This window comes from Argiope bruennichi, chromosome X1 (genome assembly GCF_947563725.1).
Source record: "Argiope bruennichi chromosome X1, qqArgBrue1.1, whole genome shotgun sequence".
In the NCBI taxonomy this organism is placed as follows: domain Eukaryota; kingdom Metazoa; phylum Arthropoda; class Arachnida; order Araneae; family Araneidae; genus Argiope; species Argiope bruennichi.
Genome location: NC_079162.1, coordinates 61732737 through 61752488, shown reverse-complemented (window position 1 = coordinate 61752488; position 19752 = coordinate 61732737). Strand labels below are relative to the sequence as shown.

The following is a 19752-nucleotide window of genomic DNA, read 5'->3' as shown; positions in this document are numbered from 1 at the left end:
GCTTTGAAATTGAATTAAAAAAAACTATCAGGAGTGGAAAATAGCATATAATTCTATATAATACTCTTGTGATTGCCAAGATTCGACTTTATATAAGTTATATTCGTTTTGAAATTTTATTTTTTGAGAGCTATAATATAATAATTCAATATAATGGGTCATTTGAATTGTTAATACACTTTAAATGTTATTTAGAATTTCAATCGATGTACAACAAAGCTAGTTAATCTAATCATAATTTATTATGTTTTAAAATCAAATTTTTATTAATATATTAAATAATTAATTATTTTAAAACTTCAGATGCTTTCTGCTTTTTTGCATTTTATTAGAAAATCATTATTATAATATTATGCAATATTAAGGCCAAATTTTTCTCGAATTCATTTTTAAATATCACTACTTATATGCTCAATTAATTCCTAATTAAATCGAAATCCTATATATTTTAATGAAAATACACAAGAGTAGAAAATTTCAAAACTCTAGAACATCATGTATTGAGCAAAGTCTATCGATTATCAAAGTCTATGTTAACGACCATGAAACAAGTTAGATTAAATGATAATATGTAACAAAAGAAAGTAGTTGTTTCTCATGCATGAGTATTATCAATGGCTTTAATATTTTCAAATGATAATTTTTCATTTTTAACAATTAAGATTTCAAAGTGTCAGTTATTAAATTATGAATAATGAGATGAAAGTCAAACACAAGGAAACTTTTAATATTCGAAAATCCCCATTATTTTTACTCATGTATATGTTCCTAAATATTTGATTTAATTTCTGACATCTGCTACATGAAAATAATTCAGAAGTCTGGAGTCAGCACATAACGTTTTTCCCCGCCACATAAGCGAATATTATTCTAAAAATATTCCCGACGTAAAATATTTGTCCAAGAACTATGCTTCGAGACATTTTGAAAGAAAACTTTCGTAGTCTGATGAAATATGTTCTACAGCATAGTACCTGCCATTGGTTCTTACGACACAACCCTAAAGGGATGCATATACACGAAAAACTTTGAATCCGCATGGAGTTTTGTCTAGCGAGTATAAAAAAAACGAATTGTGTTATCGAATTGTGTAATGAATAGTTCCTAGAGAAAGTTTTCGAAATGTTTCTTTTGTTTTTAAATAAATATGTTGAGCTACATGTTTTGTACCATTCATGAGTGAGAAAAATAATTTTAATAAATATTGTTGAAACCACTCAGCGTTTTAGTTTTTATGTTATGATAAAGAAAAAAATGATTTGTTTTGATTCAAATAAAAGTTAATATAAGATTAGAGTTACATGTGTATTCTCCGAATTTTTGTTTTGAATTATAATAAGTTTGAATGGCTTAATTTATGCTTTCAACTGTGAGAATACTATTATTCGATAAATGCATGATGCAAGGAAAATCAGTAAAATAGTTAATACTTTGGTTCGAATATGTCATTACAACTGCTAAAATATATGTTAAGCAAAATTGGTATTCAAAGGTTTAAAAGGAAAAAGCTAAAAGTTAAAATGAATCCACAATTTGTATAATGATATTAAACAATTTCTTTAGGGAGGTAACCATAAAAATATCTTTTCATACGGACGTTGATTGTCTTTGTACGTCAAAAATTTTCCTAATTTGAAATCCCAATTTTTTCTTTAATAATAGAAATAAAAATATACTTCCCTATCGAGCTAAGTGACCTGTCTACGAACTTGGTCAAGATTTTCTCTTCCCTTTCCACATATCTCTCAGATTTAAATCCATTCACAATTATTCTAATATTCACCTTCTTCTTGTTATCTTAATGTTATTTTTATGCAAAGAAAACAAAGAGAGAGAGAGAGAGAGAGGGAATGGACGAGGAGAACCATGCACTGCTTTTCAAAAATCTTTTTTCAAAAGTTTATGCGCTTTAAAAATACGTTCAAAAATGATTTTTCCATTTTGTTGAAAAATGTCCCGGAAGAAAGCGCTATTATAAGCGCATGGGTCGTCTTTTCCGACTCTATTCAAATTTTATAAAGAAGTTTCTGTATATATTCTTCGGCAGCGGTAGAATTTTCTTAGAAAGGTACACATTTTCTTTTATGTCGCCTTTCAATGCACTTTTTAAAGAACTTAATCGATTGTGAAAATTTATTATAGATTTAAAAAGAGTTATGTTGAATGTTTTATTTCTCGGTTTTTTAAGCAATTCATTGTCAAATGGAGTTTTATTTGTTCGTTACATTTCTATTTAAGAACAGATTGAATAATATCAAAAGAAATAAGTAACCATTGAATTTTAATAAATTATAAAAATCTTAAATGAATTAACATGTTTGAGCATTTAAGGAAGTGAATCAATAAATTGATGAGCACTTTATTTCAGAACGAGAAAATATTAAGGTGGGAATAATGAATAAAAAAATTGCAATTTGACAATATTTAAGAACTCTATTCATTTCGGAAAAACTACCAATAAAATGGATTTTTGTTTTGTATTGTTAAAATTGTTTTCTTTAAGGAAGGAGCATCGTCAAATGCATTATGATTTAAGGAAAAATAAAATAAATAGGATTATTTGGATTTAACAGAAAATAAATATTTTAATTTTTATTTGTGTTCTGATTTAAGCATTTAAATGTTGCATTTATTTTTATTGTTAAATCAAAAATATTTATTTAACATCACTGCATTCACAAATAAAAATGCACTTTTGTTTCACTTTACTTTCTTCATGCTTGAAATGTTAGAATTTTGTATTCGATTCCCCTCTTCCTCCAGATTCTTAATGTGCTGAAGTTTCGAATTTTTGTACTCTTATGTATTCTCGATGGAAATATATTAGTTTGATGTTTTCAGAACAAAATTATCAAGTAATCAATATATTTAATTAAATTTTGTTGCCATGTGTGTGACATTACAAGGAAAAGTATTTTAAAAAGGAATTGATTTATTGAAAGATTTCATAATATCATGCATTAATAATAAAATCCAATTATAAAATAAATAAATAATTTAAATAAAAATCAGCTTATTAGTACATCAATTAAAGTGCGCCTTTTAAAAAACTTTTAATTAGTTCGACTATTTATTTTGTATTGGTCTGAGAAATGGACATTTAATTTGTGTATTTTATCTGAAAATTGTTTAATGTTGTTCAGTAGAAATGGCGTTAAAAAGATCATCAAATTTTGATCTGCAAGTTTTATTTATCAAATTGATTTGTGACGTGTTCGATTATCATGATATATCAAGAATTTTTCTCATTTAAGGCCAATTTTTGTTTTCCTATTGGTGAACACATTTTCATTTGAATATTTATGACCAATTTCAAGTATGCATATTCTTAAGAAAATGAGGTGGCTTTGAATTATTTTAAATGGACAAATAAAAATTAATTTGGTTGGAGAATAGTTATAAAACGTTAGAAATACAAATTATTTTCTTAATAGTGTTTTCTTGATAATATTGACAAAATACGCTACATAAATATCATGTTAAAGATTTCGTGAGCTTAAATTGCTTTGATTCAACTCTCATCTGATGTGCACTCATTCTGAAAAATGCACAAATTACTGCCAAAATATTATAAAGAAAATGTGTTCTGTATAAAGTTATAAAAATGTTTAAAATTGCCGTTTGATACTTCAATTTTTTTGTTGTTTCTCATATAAATCGAACTTACAAATGAAAATCAAATCAAGGATGCTATATAGTGTGCCCACTCTAACAATACGCAGAAAGCTAATTTCGAAACCAGTTGCATATACTTCCAGTTGGAAAAATGCTCAAAGTGACTGAAGGAATTATGTTGTTTTAGTCAATGAAGATGACGCTGAAATAAATCCGGAAGTTTAAACATTTATACAGATCCCCGGTCTTATTAGTCCGATATTGTAAGATATGCTTTACACATAAACATTTTGAGCAATAACAGCTCCATTCTACTGAAAACAAATGTGATCATGCTGTGAAGCATAGAGTTTCATCAATTTAAGCTAATTAGTAATTACTTCGAGGAAGCATGAAGATTTGACTAACCAATATTTCTCAATGCAGCCATTAATATAAATAGTAATATTCGGTGTATCTTCATAACTTGGTCAGTCGCAGAAGAATATAACTTTGCGTAAAATGTTAGTGTGTCATGCATATTTTTTTCAAAATTTGTCTAAATGGACTAGGACAATTTATAAAAATTTGATCATTGGAATTTTTTAGCTGTATGTTTATTGACTCAAACAACGTAAAATATGCTTCATTTCTTTCCTTCATTTAGACGATTTCCCTAACTGGAAATATATGCATATCTAAAATTCTTTAGAGATATATTGAACCACAATTATTCACTGCATAGTCGCTAACAGTTCATTTCATGTTATATTTTAGAAAATGTATTCTTATTAAACACTTTTATTTAATGTAGCTTGTTTCATACTTGCAAAGATAGAATTCTGTAATCAAACTTTCATTCATTTTCTGATATTAGAGAATTTCTAAATTCTCTTCATTCGTGCATCCTCGACAGTTATACACTTATTTGATTTTTTCAGAAAACTTAATACGCTATAGAGCCAAATACGTTAATCAATTAATTTAATTAAAATTTCTTTCCATACAGGTGCAGCTATCTGGAAATGAATTTGAGAGAAAATTTATTTCAGAATTCCATAGTATCTATAAAAAATGAATTATAATTTAAGAATTTATGAATAATTAAAATAAAAAATATGCTTTTTATTTTACATATAAAAGTATTTTTTTAAATTTTTTTTTTTTACTCAAATTTCAGCGAAGCCCCAGATTCTGTACGTAACAGAAGGAAAATCTCCCATTTTCAAGCCTTTGGGGGCGACTTTTATGCTGCAGTGCGTTGCAACGGGATACCCCAAGCCGGAAATAATGTGGTACAAGGACGGAACTCCGATTTCCAACCAATTTCGTCTTGGACGATGGGCTCTTAAGTTTACCAAGACTATTTTGACAGACGCTGGAAACTATACCTGCGTCGCTTCAAACCAACTGGGAAAGGCCAGCCATTCCTTCGTTTTAGAAGTGGATGGTGAGTATAAAATTATCCTGCAATATATATGCATTGACCTTTCCGCCAACCGCAGTTATTTGATGTTTGTATTACACTGAATCTTAGTTTCTTTTTTACTGTTCTTGTGATTGTGGCCACATTTATTTGATCTTTGGATTATACTAAATCAATATTTACTTATTCTGTCACTATGGTAATGAACCCCTTCTAACCACAATTATTTAATATTTGAATAACGTGGAATCAATGTTTCTTTTTTCTGTTCCCGCGATCATGAATCTTTTGCTAACAGCAATTATTTAAATCAATGTTTCTTTTTTCCTGTCATTGTGAAATGAATTTGAATCAAAACATCTGCCGAAACGTTTTGCTTATTTTAGCATTTTATTTCTTGGCGTTTGATTTCCAGTTTTGTCTTTCATTGGAAGAGAATGTTATTTTTTTTCTAAAAACCTTGACAGCTGAGTTGAGTCGTGGGTTTATTTTGTATCTAATTAAAATTTTTGATGTCGTTTGAACAACAAATTAAAACTTGAATGCACATTTCTTATCTCGCCTTTAAGTTATAAATTGTTTATAATCTAAACGCAATAATTCAATGCTTAATTCCCGATCCGTTCATATCTAATGTTTTGAATTGTATTTATTGAAAGATAAATTCAGTATCTAATCCCAATTAGCATTCCATTTTTCTCATCCTAATTAATTACAAGATAAGAATTTCCTCCCTTATTTTTAATCTTCTTTTGTTTATTTATAAGTTGTTTCTGAGAAAATAGATGTATAATGAGACAGCTTCGTTTTTGGATTTTGTGAACCATAAACATGGAGAGGCCTCACCCATTTAATAAAAAAAAGTGAATAAATAAATAATGTCTTTGAGATCTTTTTGTGCATTGCTTGCACTGTTAATTAGATTAAAAATGAGTGGTATTTAAATCGGATTCAAATTTGAAAAAAAATAAAGATTGTAAATAATTATAGTTTATATATTGCTGAAAGTGGTATCATATGAGGTAGCTTAACGGTGGCTATTTCTTAGAAAGTAACTCGAAGTTGATGAGTAATTCATACAAATATCAAATTTTAATTAAATAAAAACGAGAATTTGATTTTTAATGTATTTTTAAATTTTTCAAATCGAAAAAGGATTTGAAATGTCTATTATCCTTTTCAAAAGGTATACCTATGAGCGGTATGTTCCAGAATTTCAATTGCCGAAATATTTTATAAGATTCGAACTCTTTTGCTAAAAGTTCGAAAAGCTTTTTATGAACAATTTTGAGAAAAACTCTTCGATAGAATGGTTTCAAAGTAACGACTGTAGACTGTAAAAATTAATGGTGAAAATTAAATTTTCATTATGGAGGGCGATTGAATTTATCAGAAGTAAACGAAAATTAATGGAGATATTTTAGAGAGTAAGTAAAAGTGGCAAAATTGTGTTGATTAATGATGGAATTGTATGTACTTTGTTAGCAGTGGAAAAGAAATCTGAAAAGCTTTCAGCGTAAATTTGCTTCTTAATTAATGCAATCCAATTAAGAAGGCAATTACTAAAAAATTTACTACAGTTTATCATTTTTTTGCTTTATTTTTTAATCTGCAAGACATGCTTGAACGTTTGTGAATATTCTTCTATTATTGAATTTTGGAAGTAGAGAAGTTTTTACTGACTGTGCTTTACAAATTCACACAGTGAGCGTTCTTTTAATCGAAAATTAATTATTTAAGAAATCGTGGTTTTAAGTTAATTAGAAAATTTACTTTGGAGATGAACATGACTGTGGAAATGATTGTATGGATTATTTTTGGAGAATCGTTTAATATTTCCTTAATGATGTAAATAAGATTATAATTTAAAATTATTTAAAAACAATTATGACAGAATTTCTTTGAAACTAAAAATAGTTCTAAAATTGTGTACATTTTTGGGAGACTGTAGTTCAAACGTCTTTACGTTGAACTGCAGTGAACTTACGTATTGTAGGAATGAAGAAAGTTGGGTTGTTTGTCACCTTTATCTGTTTATCAGACTATTGTCAGTTAATATATATTTCTGATATTCCTTCTATAACTTCGAAACCAGAACATTAGTGTATATGCCCAAAAGAAAAGAAGTCTTGCTGTAGCAGCTTTGTATCTAATTCTAATGTGTTAATGTTCTTTATTAATGGATGATGAAAGAGCTGCATCCCATCATCCTACCCCCCCCCCCCCTCCCCGAAAAAAAAGATACCGTTGGTGAGAAAGCAAGAAAAGTAATGCTCAGTTACTTTTTTTGGTTACTCATCAACTGGTTGAAACGGGAAGAAAAAATTAATGGGTAAATCGGAACATGATGGGATAACGGCATAAACAGGCCATCAGAAATAAGTGTAAAATAAGTGTACGTTGTTGAAAGTACAGTTCCTGATGCTGCAGAGGAATGTAGATCACATGAGGATAAGAAGATTTCCACACAAAAATTCGATGAGAAATCCTCTGACATTCTCCATACATCTCATATACCTTCCAATGCGATTTCCATATTTTTTCCACCTTAAAAGGTCCCTACTATGTCTATGTGACTAAGAAGTGTGGGGAATTGGATCCATCAGCAACTCAAAAATTTCTCAAAAATTTCAAAAATTCATTCACATTCAATTCTTTTAGATCAATGTATCATTGTCAGTGGTAATTTTATGCATGTGCTATGTTACACATGAACTGTAATTAAAATATTCTTTTGATATGTCCACTTCATCTGGGCTCACCTTGTAATAAATACAGGGTGTCAAAAAAAGGACACTTAAAAAATTATTTATAAAGTAGAAAGCTAAAACAAGCACTTGCTGTTTTACGTATACAACAAATATAGTATCAAAATTTTTTTCACATATAGACGAAGTTTTTTATACCATTAGAACCCTTCGATTTTCACATCATCAACAATGGTGTATCAACACCATTTTTTGGAATGATCTTCAATTTATTTTACACGGTGTCATAGTTTGAACAAGGAGAAGCGATGCTAAAAAGACGTCTGTTTACATCTATATATAAGAGTATAGTGTCAGAAATTTTTTCATTCAGCGATTTTATTAAGAAAAACTAATACAAATTTCTTAGCCACATGTAGACCTAGGAAAAAGAATCTTAGGTATCTTTGAAAGATTATGTATGATTGATTGGAATTTTTATCCCTTCGCTCGGAGAGTAAGAAAATGAAATAGTCATCAGCTTTCTAGAGCGAGTGTTAGATATAATTAAATAAAAAGTGGGAATTGGATCAGGAAATAAGAGAGCATTTTCGACTCTAGTTAACATGGACTGATTTAAAATAAAAATTAGGAAATCAATTAATATTTAAATTAAATTTAAATATATTATTGCATGCACACACATCAATTCTTATATTTCGAAATGCTCCACGAGATGTAACTTTCGAAGAAATAGCGCAAAATTTACTCTAAGGTTTTCTGTTATGCACCGAAAAAAGTCTTAAGTAACAATTTTAAATTGTAACTTTATTTAGATAGTTAAAAGTCTGTTTTAACTTTAAAAAAAAACATTGTCAACAAAATTAAGTTCACATGCCTAAAAGTATCGCCTAAAAACCAACCAGAGAAATTGTTCAAATGTACCCAGATTTGTTAACAAATATATGCTTAAATGATAGTACAGAAGAATTTTGAGAAAAAGAATTAAAATTCATGGAACATTTAAAAAATAATTTAAGTTAAATACATATTTAAAAAAATGTACAAAATGTGAACGAATTTTAAGGTATGGAAGGCTACTATATTCCAGAGGCCGCGGTGGCTTACCCATGGTAAGGTCTTGGCTTTGGAACGGGAGGGTTTCAGGCTCGAGACCCGATTCGAACAAAGAATCGCCATGTAAGCGGATTTGGTGCACTCTAAATCCGTCTTGGCCAAACGTCTTCCCGCTGGTGTAGTGTGGAAGTTTGGAGAGGGGGTGCCAGATCAGGGTCGTCCTCATCATCTAAAGCGGTTCAGAACTACAAGTTCCGTCTCAAAATAGCCCTAGTTTTGCCTTGAAACGGGACGCTTATATAACTAAACTAAACAAAGCTACTATATTCCAGAGTAGAGTAACTGTTTCAAAAAATTAAAACGTTAAAAAAAAAGTTGATGAAGTCTGTTGTCCCTTTGGTGAAAACTAAAAATCTCGGTTTTTTTTTTTTTTTTGGTTAAAAAGCTATTTTTGATAAAACATCTAATAACTTTATTAACAGGGAATAGTTGTAGAACTCACTTTTATGGACAAAAGCGTTTAATAATTTTTAAAACCTTTTGAGGAAAAAATAATGGATTAAATTCTATTTTAAAGGCAAATTTTAATTACAACTGGAATACCTCCTATTTTTTTTTCAAATATTCAATTATTCAGATGAGTTACTAAATTATTCTCTGTCTGTTGCCGTAGGCATTTAAAATGATTTATGTCGAGCAAAAAAAAAAAAAAAAGGTTTTCCTAAAAAAACAGATTTATAATGATCAAATAAATTAACTGCTACTAAAAAAGACTAAATTAAGAAATATAAAAAAAGTGTGAATTTCCAGTATGGTAATGACGTGGCATTTCCTTAATGCTTAGATGGTAATTATAGCATTTGTTTTATTGTTTTCCACAAAATTAAAAAAAAAGGTTTCTTTAATATTTCTGAAGTAGAATAAATAATGGGTTTCATAAATTGTATCAAATGTATTAAAAGCAATTAAACGTGATCCTGCATGTAAAAATAAAAAAAAGTGTTTAAGTTTCTAGAATATTTTTTGATCTTTATAGAACATAATTTATCCATTTAATAGAGTTTTAAGTCTTTAATAAAAAAAGATTAATTTTTAATTTCCCTTCTTTCAGAACTTATGACTTATTTCTTACAGCCATTGCCATAGGGTTTCTCTTTCTATTTGTTCTTTATCTGAGTTATTAGATACATATTTTTTTAGTTTACACAAGCATGTCAGCAGTAGAACTTTAGGGATATGTTTTTCACATTCTTCCCCCTGGCAAATAATAATAAAAAAAAAGGTTATTGCATTTTTAACAATTTCGTTTAATGTTTTCTCTGTTAAATTATTCATATTTAGAAATATTACATTTGAAAATTTAACATCATAATGATTTTAGCAGTAAAAACACACACACAATATTATTACTTTTGAATATGAATAATAAGCTTACAATAATGATTAACACAGAATTTTTAATTTTATTTTAGTTGCATGCTTGCGTATTTTCACAGTCTGGCAGGAATTTCTTTTTTATAATCATTAATCATTTCCTTTAGTTTTTATTTTATAAAATTGCTATTTTTTGTTGCATTTATTAAAGCTGCAGTATAAGATAAATTTATTTCATTTCAGTTATAAATTAACTGATATTTTAAAGTGATTTTTCTCGAATTTATTATGCTTGTGCTGAAAAGTAAAAAATCACGTATACTGCAAGATTAAAATCTCTAGAATTCGTAATTGGACGCATTCGCGTTATTAGGAACCAATAACCATTTTATGAATATCCGATTCGCTATTGAAAAATGTAGCAAGTGAATGTGATTGGTCGTCAGAAATGAACTCAACTGCAATTTGCTGCATGATAGACTAATATAATGCAATAATTGATTTTTGAATTAGAAAGCGTTAGAAGTTTTTCTATAATGTATTATGATAGAAGCAACATCTCAAAATACTTATTTTTAAAGTTGGATCTTTATTTATTGCATAATTATGTCGTATTTTAGAAAGTAGCATCCCTGTTTTTTGTAGATTGTGCAGTTACCCACCCTGTGTAAATCATAATCTATGTCCAAATATCATATCTGAATCTGTACTTTCAGTATGTCAGTTACCCACCCTGTGTAAATCATAATCTATGTCCAAATATCATATCTGAATCTGTACTTTCAGTATGTCAGTTACCCACCCTGTATAAATCATAATCTATGTCCAAATATCATATCTGAATCTGTACTTTCAGTATGTCAGTTACCCACCCTGTGTAAATCATAATCTATGTCCAAATATCATATCTGAATCTGTACTTTCAGTATGTCAGTTACCCACCCTGTGTAAATCATAATCTATGTCCAAATATCATATCTGAATCTGTACTTTCAGTATGTCAGTTACCCACCCTGTATAAATCATAATCTATGTCCAAATATCATATCTGAATCTGTACTTTCAGTATGTCAGTTACCCACCCTGTGTAAATCATAATCTATGCCCAAATATCATATCTGAATCTGTACTTTCAGTATGTCAGTTACCCACCCTGTGTAAATCATAATCTATGTCCAAATATCATATCTGAATCTGTACTTTCAGTATGTCAAGTTTTATGAAATAAGTTGAATCTCAAACTATTATATTGGAATTAGGCCTTTATAACGTAACTACGTCTGTAGAAAACTTCAGCATAATTTTGCGGAATAAATACAGTATAAAACATAATTTCTGTCAAATCATCATTGCAATATGTGCTTTTTGTATCTTTTTTCTATATATTTCTATATACAGAAAATATTGTTTCTATATTTCAAAATATTGTTTCGGAATTTTTATTGCATATGTATATTTTATTACAGAAAATTGCATTTGCTTTTATACTTAACCATCTTATATCAAACGCTGTTCTATGTTAAAGATCATTACTAAACTATTCTATTTTTCATTAGATACCGTTTTTTTTCTCTCTCTGCATTCCTTTCTTTCCCGCCGGAATGCAAGTTCTTTTTGCTAGTGTCAGTTCTGGTACGTGTGAAAGATCTCTTATCTGCTCTTCCATCATCAATTATATTGATTGCGACGCTTCTGATTTCTCTTAAGCTCTTGTTTATTTCCCTTCTTTCTTTTAATCTCTGCCTATGATTTCATCGACGACTGCGGAAATAACTTTCACTGTTCGCGGTTTTCCTAATACATAATATTCTCATTCCATCTTTCGATATAAAGCTTATTTCTAGACAACGTGGAAAATTATGCTTTTGTTTTGCAGCCCGGAGCTTGTTGCTAAGCAAAACACCAAGTTAGTAAATTGCTTTACTGATAAGAGCCGGTCGGTGAACATCAATGATTTAGAATAAATAAATCATCGAGGCGGAGAATGTTTGCGTATATAAAGTGTTTAATATTAACAAGAACAGAACTTCTTAAACTTTTTTTATACGAATCAGTTTTTGATGGAAACACGACCCTTTCCATGTACGAAGATTTTTTTTTATAGAAAAATCCTAAGCATGGGATGCTATTTAAATTGTTAACTAATATTTCAATTTCGTACTTATTTCCCAATTTGATGTCACAGTAGAATTTTTTGATGGAATAAAGGAACGAATTTTTTTAAAGAACTGGGAAATGTAGGAATAATATTTGTAAAATTTGGTTTAAAAATGAAAAAAAAATGTATACTTTTTATTATTTTAGCTATCAAGATTTTTTTTTTTATTTACTAGATACTTCCAACTATGAATTGATTTTTTTTTTGGCAAATTAAATTATTTCCCCAGAGTTTTTGCTGTCGTTAACTAATGCTTCATTAACTTATTTTGTCATTTTTTTTCATTTTGCGCGAAATTTTGTAGTGCAGTTATTTTTCGAGGGGGGGGGTGTAAAGATTTTTAGGAAAATCGGAGTGCAGGAAAAAAAAACAAAAAACAAAAAAACAATAAACTTAATTTGTCACATGTAATTATTTATTATTTTATTTATTTATATATATTTTTATTTTGGAAATTCAAAGAAATATTCTTTTATTATTTTAGTTCTGAAGAATAATTTTCATCTACTAGATACTTTCATCTATGGATTGATTTTTTTTTTTTTTTTTTTTGACAAGTTAAACTTTTCTCCCAGTGTTTTTGTTGTCGTTAACTAATGCTTCATTAACTTATTTTGTCGTTTTTTTCTATATCGGGTCAAACTTTTGTAGCACAATTGTTTTCTGGGGTGGGGGCAGAAAGTTTTAAGAAAATAGGAACACAGTAAAAGAAATGGGAAATTTAGTCTTTTATATGTAATTATTCACTATTTTATTTATTTATTTATAATTTTTTAATTTTGGAAATTAAAAAATTAATTTTAGATATTTTTTCATTTACTGTATAAATTCAACTAAAATTAAATTTTTTGGCAAGTTATTAATTTTTGCCTTATCTTTTAATTGTCTTTAATTAATGTTTCATAAAGTTATTTTCTCATTTTTTTATGTAGTGACAAAGTTTTTGATCAGAATTGGGGCAGACAGTTTTTTAAGGAAATCGAAATACAATAATAAAAATAAGCAAATTATTATATTATTTGTAAAGTTTGCTTTAACAATTTGAACTTTTCATTGTTTTATTCTTTTTAAATTTTCGTGAAAATATACACCTATAAACACAATTCTCTCGGCAAATTTAACATTAAAATTTTTTTTTTCTTTTCGTTGTCGTCATCTAAGGCTCCATTCATTTTATCTATTTCCTAATGTTGATGTTGAAGTAAATTGTTCTGACAAAAACGAAATTATAAATTTTTTTTAAGGAATGAAAATACATTTAAAGAAATAAGAGTTTTAAGTTAATACTATTAAAATGGTACATAAAAAAAAAAGTGCACGACGCGTATTTTTATTTCCTTTAAATTTTCCAGAAAGATATTTCATTTGCTAAAAACATCCTTCTATGAATTTATTTTCTTGGCAAGTTTAAAATTTTCTTTTCGTATTAAAGTAAGACGATGTGATTGTCAAAGCGAAGTATTCATGCGCTTTAAAGTGAAATTAATGGGGGCAACTTTTCAAAATAAAAGAACCCTCACAAATAAGGCAATCATTTTTCTTTACAAGAATTCCAGAAAAATGCGGCTTGTCAGATTGAGCTTATTAAAGTCGAGACTAGTGACATATTGATCCCTTTAATCTAATTGTAGAACGGATGATTCGAATACATTTTGGTACTCATTACTTTCTAATGTAAAGAAATTCAAGTGCGTCTCTGCTCTGAAATTCTACGTTTATTTTAAAAAATGTAGAATATCAATACGTTCTGAAGAGAATCCGTTCGTTTGTTATATATATTTTTTTTTTATTATTTTATACGAGAAACATTTATTTGTGTGATTGTTTTCTTTCAGTTTTCTGCCTTTTATTTTTCTGTTGGAAATGCAAAAGATGTTTCTGTACTAATGTCGTCATTTTACATTCGTGTTTTCGCACTGTTATCTACTTTTCAAAAATAATTTTAACCACATTAACTAGAATTTTTATTAAAGGACGTGCATTTTTTTCACGTTTGAAATGCAATCTTTTAATTGGAATTTTGACCTCATTTCTTTAGTTAAAATGCCGATTAGAATTCCAAGAAGGGTTATTAAAGACTGACCTTGTAGCTATGAATGACAATCAGATGACAGAAATCACTATGTTTGCTTTCAATTCGATTCATTTTTAAATGAGTGGAAGGTGATATGCTTTACTATTGGGTTATTTTTTTTGAAGTGAAATAAGAAAGCGATTTCCCAATTTTTTTTTATTTTTTTTTACAGTTGTAGTAAGTAATTTTGTCGTTTTGACCGTCAATGAGTTTTACCTGTTTTCATTCCCCCTCACTATCAATAAATCTGTCTGAGTTGAGAATAATTATGGTTAACCGTCAAGAACTTAAGTCTATACATAAAGTAAATAAATAAACTTATATATTTTTACAAAATTATAAAAATAATAAATAAAAATAAATTATCAACAAATTTATTCAGTTAAAAATTCAGTATTTTCATTGACCAAATGAATTTAATTTATAAATATTTTTTTATCAGTGGTTAATTATTCTTTATAATGCTCAGAGTTTTATTTTGCAAAATATATAAATTCTTAATAGCAATGAAATGTATTCTAATTTCAGAGCCCGGTCGCAAAGTCAGGGGTAAACCCCTTATTACAGGCTACAACACAACTGTTCAAGAAGGTCAGCGGGCGGTTATGGAATGTGGAGTAGAAAGCGCATCTCTTCCCCATATTGAGGTATGTGACGCCATCTGTCTTTGTATTTATGAACTAATATATTCCCTACTTAACGCATGCTCCTTAAATTTAATTAAGAGTACTGTGTTAAAAAAGATTTTAATCTGCGAATAAATTAATAATTAATGCCATTCTAGTAGTTTAAATATGATTGATTGTTTAAAAATGACTTTAATACACTTTTTTTGCATAGGTCGCACATTATTAATAAACATTTGTTTTTTCTTTTCTTTTCTTTTTGGGGATACTATTATTTGTATTCAGATCTAAAATTCAGAAACATAAGTCGAAACAGTAAGTATGATTTATCTTAAATTATTCTTGTATAGATTACAGATTTCGAACAAGGCCGGATATCAAATAGGCAAAGTAAGTAACTATCTAGAAGCCCCACACTTTTTGTGGCCCCGAGTTTTTTTTTTTTTTTTTTTTTTGTAACTTTTTCTGGGTAATCTAATTTTGTGTATTCATTTTATTCTGAAAGCTATGTTATCGATATTACCAAATTAAAATAAAATATCCTTTAAATTTCAGAATATTAATCATAATATTTTCTTTTAAATCTTCAAATTTGTTTACAGAGAACATTGCGGTCCGAATTTTTGCTGTGGAAAAACTTTGTATTTAAGTATTTATAATAAGTTTAAAGAGTTTTGTAATCTATTAAAAACATCTTTTGTTTAAAATTACTTATTTATTTACTTTGCATGCAAAATACTGAAACTAATACTTTTGAAAGTGATCCGAAATGAAACATTTTCTTATTCAAATTTGTCATATTTATTCCTTAAAAATTGCTTGTAAAAATGGTTTTTTTTTATTAAGGTGAATATAAAATATCTGGGTTCAGAACTTTGCAGGAGAAAAAGGCATCCGAATTTTGCATTGCTTAAAGATGCTTTCCTAAAGTTAGATAAAAATAGTTATGTTCCAAAAATTCAACTTAACATATTAAAGCTGCTTAGCAGGATCCTGTGCAACATGGTAATTTTTTTCACACTCCTTTGCAAAATGCTTAAAAACTGGGGGAAATATTTAATTCCAGGCACATAATATTAAATAGATTGAGGTTGCTAAATTGCTATTTTGGATTGTAACGAATTTTCAGGAAAACACAGAAATTTAGTAATTTTTCCAACCGATACATGTCATGGGATGCAAGAAATATCGATCCAGCATTATCTCGCAATGATTTTTATTGATTATTTGTATTGTAACAATGTGCCTCTTTTAGAAAGAGTTTCTAAAAATCCATAAAAAAGCTATGCTCTTAAATTAAATTTTTAAATAAACAATACAGTAAACTGAGTACAGTAAATGAAAGTGGTGCGCAGTAAAGTTATCTTAGAAAATGATAAGGTATACGTAGTATATGAACCAAAAATCTAGTGCAGTAAAAATCCGGTTCATTAATATTCTACCCTTTAACGTTTTAAAGATTAATCAGAAGGGCTGGCCTGAAAAATTTCGAATCCTATTCGACCTTTAGTTTCTAAATTTATTATTATTCATTCATTCTTGATGAATGAGTAGATCGAATTTCAACATTAAACATGAAAGATATTTGATTTACGTTTATTTCTTATAAGACACTATATCTTTTAATAACTTGCTGAAGAAGTCATAGACGTAGCAAAAACTAACTATTGAATATATCTTTACATTTATTAACAATCTTGCATCTCACTATGAAAATAAAATTTAATGAAATAAATATGACTTTTAATTAAAAAAAACTAATTTATTGATTTTTTTACATACTTTACAATTTTTGTAAAGAAATTAATATAAAGTATACTTTTAGCACATCACGAGAAAGACATTATTTTAATGTCCTCATTCTGCTGATATACATAATATATTGTGTTTGTGTTGAATAGAAAGCGAGTTCTTGTTTTTATGCTCAGTCAGTTTTAGAAATCAGTATCTGATATTTAATCGTATTTGTTATTTATGAGACATTAATGTTTCGCATCAGCCTTTTTTGCTGTCCATTTTTTTTTTTTGTTAAAAATATATGTATATTACTTCAATATGTGATATCGGGACTGGTGGAATTGCCATTTGCACTTGCGGAAAATTCCCATTCATTTCTTTGGGGGAAATAATATACCGATGTTTTTTCTGTTTATCATTGTTTTTTTTTCCTTTTTTTCTTTTTTCTGGGGCTGAAGAGTGCTTCTTCCATTAACTCATGAAAGTATCTTCGATAGAAGGGCAGTAACAAGTTATGTGCGTCTTTGGGGAGAGGGAGTGAGTTATTTCAGTGTGCGAACATCTAGTTACTAGTTTTGATAGGTACATTTCTATATTTCATGAATTTTGGAATTTAAATTATTAGAAATTTCTATATATAAGTAAAAATTTACGTAATTAATAATGCGTGAAAAGTACCTTTTGCATAAAAAGGAAAGAATTTTTAAATATATGATAACATATATCATATTTTCAATCATGATTTGAAAAATTAATTAAAAAGTCTGATATTTAATATTAAAATAATGGAAAAATATTACGTACTTTATTACGATCGATAGTAGTTAAAACCAGATTACTGATGCAAAATATAAAAAAAAATAATGGTAATTAATATTTTAAAATACTTCATAAAAATTGTAATAATAAATGTTTCAAAGTCGCATGAAGTATCTCAAAACTCATATCGGTGTAGAAACAGACATTACACAGTTATATTCATAGAAAGTGTCTCATTTTTTATCTTGCTTCGTGCAAACTATATATCTTCTAAGTTTTTAATCATCTATTTTACCATAAATCATTTAATATTTTTTACCGTCATCGGAAAAATCATCGATTGAGCTTTCTTAAGCTTATATTCTGATCTTCCCCTCGGAAAGGAACTGGTCTTGTAGCCATTACTGTACAAATGAAACAAAGAGGAATTAAATCCTTATTAGTAAAACATCCTATCCCAAATGAGGATATAAAATGTAACAGCCTCTTCAAAATGAGCATGTGTTACTCTTAACGTTAGCAAATACGATTTTAAGTTTATATTTGTGAAAATCAGATTCGCAGACACTTGAACAACTACAATCGGGGTTAGTAACCAATTTTAATAGAAATAATTTCATTCTAATAGTCCGACGGAAGAGAGCGGCTTTCGGTCTTGAGGAAAATCCATCGCAAATGCACTTATGCAGTGTTTGTTCCGAAGGGTTTAAAACGTCATAGGGAATGCTAAAGAATTTTGCTTAATCCTACTGCAATGAAAGCATATCAAGTGCTTAGCATATTGGTCGTTTATTGCAGGAAATAAAAGTACTATAATTTTTTTCTGTGAGGTGTAAGTGAGAGAGCTGATTTTAAATAATTTGAAACATAAAAAAACTTGCCAAAGAAAGTGAGACGAGAAAATCTATTGCTGTAACCTTTAGATTACGGGTGGATAAAATCTCAAAATATCTTATAAGTCTATGATTCTGGTAGTGAAAAAATAAAGACGTTTTATGTATTTCAGATTACTGAGAGAGAAGATCTGAAGTCCTCATCAATTTCCCTTTGGAATTATCGATTTTTTTGTACTCGTTTACAGTGGATCTAATCATCACATTAACATCATCCAAATCCTTAGAGAAATACAAAAATATCTGCTGGGACATTAGAGGAGAAACAGATTAATTTTTTGAGAGGGAAGGGTGAGATCCTATTGGTGTAGGGATTCAATATTTGTATCTGCCCGTGTGCGGAGAGAATACTTCCATTAGTGCACTGTCTATACTGCCCATACGAAAAAGAGTCATTTACTGATATTATTGTAATTGTACATGCTTAGTGCAAACCAGGGCAAAATGAAGAATGACTTAGTTTCGAGCACTCCACGTTTGCATTCTATATTAGGAAGCTTAAATTAAAAATATTCATATATTAGATCTCATATGTTTAAATTATGTGACTACATATGGAATGAATTTATTGAAAAATACTGTAAAGTACGTATATTTTTGAACTTTTGCATAAAATTAGATTGAAAAAAAAACTTACCTACGGAATAAAAAAAAATATATAGGGAAGATAGAAGGAAGTTAAAGAACGACATAATTCACGTTCATATTATTCAATCTTCCCCACCTTGTGGATACTGCTTGTGCTCCACACTGCCGCACACTAAAAATTTGTACAATTAAGCCACTGCCACCATTTTTTTTTTTTTTTTGATTTTCGTGTATTTTGTCAAACGTGTTGCAAATTTCAAGCTCTTTAATGTAAGATCTCGGTGACCAATAAGGAAATCATTTGGTTATTCTTTGCTATACATGGCTTCCATAGACAACGCACTTATCGAAATTCCCATCTTATTTTTTTTAATCTTATCAAAGAAATCAACGGCTTTTAATGTTCCCAATTTGAACAAAATGATCGGAATTAATTGACGGCCTCATCCTCTTACACCAAATGCTTTTACTATTATCAGTTTCGCTTTTGTATGCATTTTTTATTATTTTATGTGATTTTCTATTGGATTTTCAAATTTTTTCGTTCCATGTTGTAAAGCTCATAGACGTGGATAATATTTCAACTTATATACTTCATAGACAACTTTTTACTTTAAAGGAAAAAAACATTAAATGCAATACAAATAAAAAGCTTGGATTTCAAAAAAAAAAAAAAAAAAAAAAAAATTTACAAGGAAGCGGAAATTTGTTTCCTTTAAAACAAGAAGAACAAAACAAGTACAAGAACCCAAAGAATTT

The 19752-nt window shown here is 28.4% G+C and overlaps 1 protein-coding gene across 3 annotated transcripts in view; it reads left to right on the top strand.

Annotated features, from left to right (window-relative positions):
• Window positions 1-19752, top strand: part of LOC129959549 (fibroblast growth factor receptor-like 1) — a 228584-nt gene that overhangs the window by 160369 nt on the left and 48463 nt on the right. For all 3 annotated transcript variants that reach the window (XM_056072444.1, XM_056072445.1, XM_056072443.1), the window contains exons 5-6: window positions 4775-5044; window positions 14919-15037. In XM_056072444.1, coding sequence (XP_055928419.1) covers window positions 4775-5044; window positions 14919-15037 — 389 coding nt within the window. The remainder of the gene's footprint in view (window positions 1-4774; window positions 5045-14918; window positions 15038-19752) is intronic.